At 53.7% G+C, this 6,614-nt stretch overlaps 3 protein-coding genes across 3 annotated transcripts; 2 read left to right on the forward strand and 1 right to left on the reverse strand.

The window, feature by feature from the left end:
- Nucleotides 1-144: 144 nt before the first annotated feature.
- Nucleotides 145-486, forward strand: GUITHDRAFT_122664 (hypothetical protein; the record flags this gene model as incomplete). The annotated part of the gene is made up of 2 exons (XM_005818050.1): nt 145-266; nt 396-486. Coding segments are annotated over 2 exons (213 nt in total), but the record flags the coding sequence as incomplete, so codon positions are not given.
- A 167-nt stretch (nt 487-653) lies between these two features.
- On the reverse strand, nt 654-3,082 carry GUITHDRAFT_122665 (hypothetical protein; the record flags this gene model as incomplete). Its single annotated transcript, XM_005818051.1, has 13 exons — nt 654-1,325; nt 1,372-1,451; nt 1,498-1,573; nt 1,645-1,746; nt 1,800-1,876; nt 1,928-1,961; nt 2,009-2,035; nt 2,088-2,132; nt 2,302-2,362; nt 2,543-2,633; nt 2,686-2,769; nt 2,827-2,875; nt 3,002-3,082. The coding sequence occupies 13 exons, from the start codon at nt 3,080-3,082 to the stop codon at nt 654-656; spliced, it is 1,479 nt and encodes a 492-aa protein (XP_005818108.1).
- A 2,778-nt stretch (nt 3,083-5,860) lies between these two features.
- Nucleotides 5,861-6,319, forward strand: GUITHDRAFT_149487 (hypothetical protein; the record flags this gene model as incomplete). Its single annotated transcript, XM_005818052.1, has 1 exon — nt 5,861-6,319. One exon carries the CDS (start codon nt 5,861-5,863, stop codon nt 6,317-6,319), a length of 459 nt encoding a protein of 152 aa, XP_005818109.1.
- Nucleotides 6,320-6,614: the final 295 nt, after the last annotated feature.

Genomic DNA, 6,614 nt, shown 5'->3' on the forward strand with positions numbered 1-6,614 from the left:
TTGTCCACGGGTCACGAAAGACTCCTCCTCCTCCTCCTCCTCCTCCTCCTCCTCCTCCTCCTCCTCCTCCTCCTCCTCCTCCTCCTCCTCCTCCTCCTCCTTCACTCGGTCGTTTCCCTTGCTTCTCACCTCCTCTCTTGGCAGGCAGCTCTCAACTTGAGTCAGAGCCTCAAGACTTTGGTGTCCAACATGCCCTGCAAGGTAACGCAGGGACAAGACGCTCTGCCTCCTCGCGCGGTGCCTGAAGCTGTTATGCGCCTGCTCAGGTGAGGAATGCGAGGGGAGGGAGGGGAGGACAGAGAGGCGGGGGAGGAGGAGGCAGAGAGGAGAGGGGAGGGGTGAGAGCACGAGACGAAGAGAGATGGGAGATCGTCCTTCCTTCACGCGGATTGCAGGGCGAGGGGCGAGCGAGCTGGGCCGAGCAGCGGCAAGAAGAAGAAAGGAGAGACACCGATGAAAGGATCAGCAAAGAAGGTGAAGAAGTAGAGGAGGAGAAGTAGAGGAGGAGAAGTATTGTACCATTAGTAAACATCCTAATCATTGAAATCACAGTCCTGCCCCTCCTCTCCATTGTGCGACCTCGACCATCGGCTTTCAATTCATTTCATTCACTTGAAATTTTCTGTACATCCTGCTTCTGCTCCTCCTCGCAGTTACGACCCGTACATGTAGTAGACAAGCAACAGGACAATCAAGAGATTCGCCAGCACAAGTCCTGCTGTCACCAGCTCCTCTCCCCGCAGCAGCAGCTTGTCATTCCAGTAGAGCTCGACCCCGGGATGCAACGACGAGCTTGACGGCTGCGGCCCTGCAGAAGACTGTCTCCTCAGTGTGAGGGGGTACCTGCCGACCTTGAGCACGGCTTCTCCTGGAGGGTCTTGCGCGTTCTTGTCCTGCTCAGCGGGAGCTAGGAGGGAGGTAGGAAGGGACGAGATGTCAGCCAGCCCGAGCGCCGCGTCCTCTCTCGCTTCCGGCGAGCTGCTGCCGCTGCTCGTCGACCTGTTGGAGTTGCTGCCATGGGGGGTGGCGGGAGACTCCTGACTGAGGGGGCAAGAGGAGGCCGAACGATGCCGGCACGAGACATCCGCTGGGGCTGAGATGGCCTTGACCAGCTGCGGGTTGTCCTCCTCCTCCTTGCCGCAGGTGTCCCTCCTGCACTCGACGCCGGGTCGCTGCAAGAAGCTCTTGGACTGGCAGGTCTCGTGCACCACGTTGATCACCCGGCCGTTCCAGGTCGCGAGCACGAGCTGCACGCCCCTGGCGTCGAGCTCCTTCTCGATCCCCTCCATGTCCTCGTGGCAGCCGAAGGCTACGATAGTTGCAGACTGTGGAAGAGTCAGCGATACCAGCTGGGCAGGAGCTGGGCGTCACCTGGGACCGGCTTGATCTGGAGATGTCGAGGAGGGCGAGCAGCGCGTCCATGCGGAAATCTCCGACGGACTTCTTGGTCTCTGAGGGTCAAGTCAGCCAGTCGAGTCATCCACAGGAGAGGCTCACGGTAGTCGAGCTGACCGCTGAGCGACTTCTCGCAATCGCAGATGAAGTAATCCAGAGACCCGTACTTCTCCGAGAACTGCGAGGAAGGAGCAAGGGGAGAGGATGAGAACTTTCAGCATCGTACTGGAGGGGAGGTGGTCACGTTACCTCGGCAACGAAATCGCACGCGAGCGCAGGAGTGAGTTCGGATGGGAGGGGCTGCTTTGCCGCACTCCAGAGGACGATGACTGAGGACCTCTGAGAGCATCTCTGCTATTCTTATGAGCTACCATCCTCCTCCTCCTCCCTCCTCCTCCTCTCACCAGGTCACGTTGGCATCCAAGAAGGCAGTTGGTGTCCCACACGGAGCTACATCCCGAGGACGTGGAGCGCGCATCGTCTGCATGGGGAGTGAGGGGAGGAAAAGAGCATGAGGGAGAAGACGGTCTACCTAGGTCATGCAGCATCTTGGAACTGCAGCTGAACTGTGGGTATGAGGTGAGCAGGAGACTTAGCTGGGAGGGTCATTTACCCTCTCGGAAGTGATGGAGTCCTTGTCCTGCCATGAGCATGTCAAACATAAGAAAGATCTCCCACATGCGCAGACTCACGTCGGCGAGAGCGATGGTAACGCTCTCCTTCCATGATCGCTTCTCCTGCAGCACCAACATCAGCTGGTGCAAGAGCAGGTGGACGAGATGGGACCTCAACACTGCAGGAGCGGAAGACAAGCTTCTCCCCCTCACTTGTAACTACTATGAACTCATTGCTGGGGGATGACTCAGATAGATGCTTGTCTGGCTCAGCCAAACGCCTGCACCTCACGCTGCCGTCTTGCACTCCACGCACTTCGAAGATCTTTGATTTGGTTCCTTGCGATTGCTCTCTGCAAACTTGTGAGAAGCAAGAAATGAAGATGAAACAGATCAACATGCAAGCAAGAGGAAGAAATGAGGCCAGGTAGCAAGGGAAAGTAACAGACAACAGAGAGACAGGGCAGCGACCAAGACAAGAAGGGTCCAAGATGGAACAAGGTTTCAGTCAGCATCCCGAGACAGGGGCTTACTTGTGAGCAATCATCATGAAGGGTCCTCGAAGAACCACGTAGCGATCATGCCATCTGTCGTGCCCCCTCGAAGCTCTTTTCTTCAGCCCCCCTGAAAAATCTCTCACACAAGAGTAGAACAGAAAGGAGCAGGAGGCGACAACGATCGAGAAAGAAACAGGTCGAGGGGTACAATGAAGATCGTTCGGAAGTCATGTTCACCTTCTTCAAGATCTTCTTGTTCTGGGCTGTAACCAAGAAGCGGGTAAGAATTCATCGTCATCGCATCAAGAGAACACGCATACATGGGTCTGTGAGGAAGGTCGCATAACTGAACTCAGTTTCCCCTCCTCTCTGCATAGGAAAAGTCAGAGAGGCAGTAAGAGATCCAAACAAGAATGACACAAGCACGAAAATCTCTCTTGTCCAGACAAGATGAGCACTTCACGCCCTCCATTCCCTCCATGAGGCTCAATTCACCTTGTGTCCTTTCACTGTCAGCAGCGTTCCAAAGTAACTCTGCATCCCTCCACCGAAGCCAGATGAAGTAGATATCACCATCCGCTAATAGATTGTCCACAAGCTCATAAAAATGTCTTCAGAAACTTTGTCGTTGGAAGTGCAAAGGTTGAAACCAATCTACATCCAACTCAAACGTCAATCTTCCGCCGTGCACTTTGAGCCCCCAACCCCCTTTACACTCGCCTTCTCGCTGCCGACATCTTAGCTCAACAAACATCGAGCTAAAATCCTTGGCTACCCTTAAATTTCTTGATTTGTCAACTTCATCATACCTCTCTCCCTCACTACAGCTGTAGGATCAATGGCAAACACCCTAGAACGCATCTTGCTTTCTACCATCACGTCTGCCAACTCTCCTCGTTGTCTACTTCCATACAAGAGTTCTTCTCACCATTCTCATCCTCATGATCCTTCTCCTTCTTCCTTCTTCCTTCTTCCTTCTTCCTTCTCTCCCGGCATTCCCGCTGCTTCCGCTCCTGGAGCGCGTCCTGTCCCTGATTTGCTCCTCCTATCATTCTGACTACTGGTCTGGACTACCCACCTGTCGATCCCCAATCTCCTATCACCCCCACCCCATCCCCCCAACAGGCTCCTAGAGACACCCCTACCCCCCTCAATCACGGACCCCTGGATACCTCAATCGTCCTTTCTACTTTCCAAACCCCCTACCAGATTTCACTGACCCCACCCCACCGATTCGTTTGCCCCTACCTCTTGGACTACACCTGTATCCAAGAGTACCCCCTACCCTCTTTCCTACATGAAATTGCTCTGAAAAACCCACAGCGCCTGTGCAAGAACGGACCCACTACCCCTTCATCAACTTACCCGTATTACCACTACCCCCTTGTTTCATTCCACCCATGGTTTTGACAGTTTTGCGTTCACCCCACCCAAAATTGAACCTAATCCTTCACCCCTACCCCCAAATGACATTGAACTTACCTCTACCCTTGGTCGAAGGTATAGATATGTCCATTATTCCCTAATGTGGAATATAGTAATTTCCTTTCTCATACCCTACCTGCAAACCCATAGTAACCCCTACCCACTATATTTAGTCTTCATTGCCCGTTGGTTAGGGTATGGTACTACCCCACCTACCCCACCTACTCCGACAAACCTGCTGATCCATGCCACCCTGCTTACTAATAAGCTGACTACCCTACCCCTCAGGTCTCTTGTCCTTCCATCCATGACGCCCTCCTCCATTTTCGTAGTCCCGACCACCCCCGGATAGGTCGATACCCCACCCTTCCAGACCCAGGGAATCATGGGCCCGGACCCGGTAGGTATGAGGTTCCACCCCTTCCGTTTGTGCAACTGGCTTTGGCATTTTACTACCCATCCTTATCCAGTCGCGATCTTTTGTACCATTGTAGGAGCACCCCCGTTACGTCACTTTAAAATACCCCACCCCCTTGCGTCTTATTTCCTTTCTTACAACTCGTAGAGTACCCGTCCATTCCTGGTATCCATGTCCACAGACATAGGGGTAGTGGCTTGGTCAGGTAGGGGTGGACGCTGGGAGGTCGGCGGAGATGCGGCTTACCGGGCGCCTCACTTTACCCCAACCCCTCTCTCGAAGTTACTGACCACCCCTACCGCATATAAATCCTCAAAATCCCTGGAAAAATACCGGTACTTACAGACTTTTTGTTTCGTTTATCGATGCCTACCCCACCCCTACCCACCATTGACGTCGCCAGCCTGGCAGGGGGCCGAATTCGAGACTGTTTCCCAATTGAGGGGTAGGGTGTGAGGACCAAAGAATGGGTAGGGGTGCTTATTTCTGTACTGATGTCATTGGGCGGTTGACGAGTCAGTGAAGGTAGGGTACGTGGTCAGGTGGGTGGGGTAATTACTTTGACTATATTTGAGGAAAAAAGATATAGTCAATTTAAAATTGACCACTAATGCACGAAGTCACGTTATCACCCCACCCTCAAATAATATACCATAATATAGTACCCTACCCTCTACTTTGATACGATCCTCGTATCAATTAACAAACGCCTACCCCCCATCCCTCTACCCTACCCTTTCCCGCATCCCCCTTCTCGGTGCTCCGGAAGTATTTTACGGTCGCGAAAACGCTTCTTTTCAAGCTCTCAAGTCTCGCAGATCAAGTGAGGTCACCTAACTGTGACTTTCCCAGCCCGGCATGACCCGGGCCCCGGGCCTCGGGGCCCGGGTCATGCCGGAGGACCGTCACTCAAATATTTGACTTGTGCCTGCGTTTACTCCCCAAGCACATGGGTGGGTTTTTGTTACGCTTACTACCGGTACTCAGAGCTGTAAATAATGGGGTCCAATACAACCCCTACCCTTTGCCATGCCTGGTCATTCTCCCCGACAGATTCCCCCACGTACAAACTGTCACGAGGACGAGTGGGGACAAGAGGAGGAGAAGGGGAGGAGGAGAGGAGGAGAGGAGGAGAGGAGGAGAGGAGGAGAGGAGGAGAGGAGAAGAGGAGGAGAGGAGGAGAGGAGGAGAGGAGGAGAGGAGGAGAGGAGGAGAGGAGGAGAGGAGAAGAGGGGGAGGGGAGGAGTAGGGGAGGGGAGTAGGGGAGGAAGTGTGAGATAGGAGAAGGAGGAGTGATATATGCATCATTTGTGGAAGAGGACCATAATTCGGATCAGTACCACCGCTAAAACCAGTCCATGCATGGAGAGGAAGGAAACCTGATGAGAATGGCCTTACTTATGTTGCTTCAACTTCTTTTCATCTGATTCTCTTGTTTCAGATCTATTCGGCTGCTGCAACTGTTCGTATCATCAAACATCTTCTCTCCATCCTCTTACTCTTCCTCTATCATGAACTCTTGCTTCCCGTTCCTCGTCAGCAAGCAGGCCGTCGGGGTCAACGAGGAGCGCAGAAAGCGTCTGGACATGCTGAAGCAAGCGGAGGAGGTGAAGGAAAGACGCAAGGGGAGTCACAATAGCAGGGGCAGGAATCTTGCGAAGGCAGACGACCGAGACGAGGTTCTCAAGACGATCGTTCTGCAGGGACGTGGAAGCCATGGCCTGTTGAGGGAGGAGAGCAGGAGCATCGACAGCGACGTCGTCACCATGCCATCCCTGGATGAGCAGAGCAGACAAAAGAAGCCCGAGGAGGAGGAGGAGGAGGAGGAGGAGCAGCAGCAAACGATGCAGGAGACACGACGAGAAGGGATCAGGTGGAGGGGAAGGGGAAGTGGAAGGAAGGTGCTAGCCAGGGAGCAGAACTACTACTCCTACTTCGATCACAGCCGGAGGAGGCTCGCAAGCAGGTAGAGGAGGGAGAGGAGGTAGAGGAGGTAGGAGAATCAGAAAGTTTGCGAGGTTGGAACATTTCCTTGCTGAGGGCATCAGACCATAAAAGTTGTTTCAGGTGTGACTGACTGCAACTTCATTTCTTGTCCATGAGACCGTTGCAAACAAGGAAGGCGTCTGGGAGGTCGAAGTCACATGAAGTGATTGAGAGAAAGAGAGGAAGAGGAGGAGGAGGAGGAGGAGAGGGGGGGAGGAGGGAAAGGAACGGAGCGGGAAGGGAGGAGGCGGGAGAATGAAACAGAGCAGACAGGAGCTT

Source organism: Guillardia theta (genome assembly GCF_000315625.1).
Source record: "Guillardia theta CCMP2712 unplaced genomic scaffold GUITHscaffold_398, whole genome shotgun sequence".
Taxonomy (NCBI): domain Eukaryota; class Cryptophyceae; order Pyrenomonadales; family Geminigeraceae; genus Guillardia; species Guillardia theta.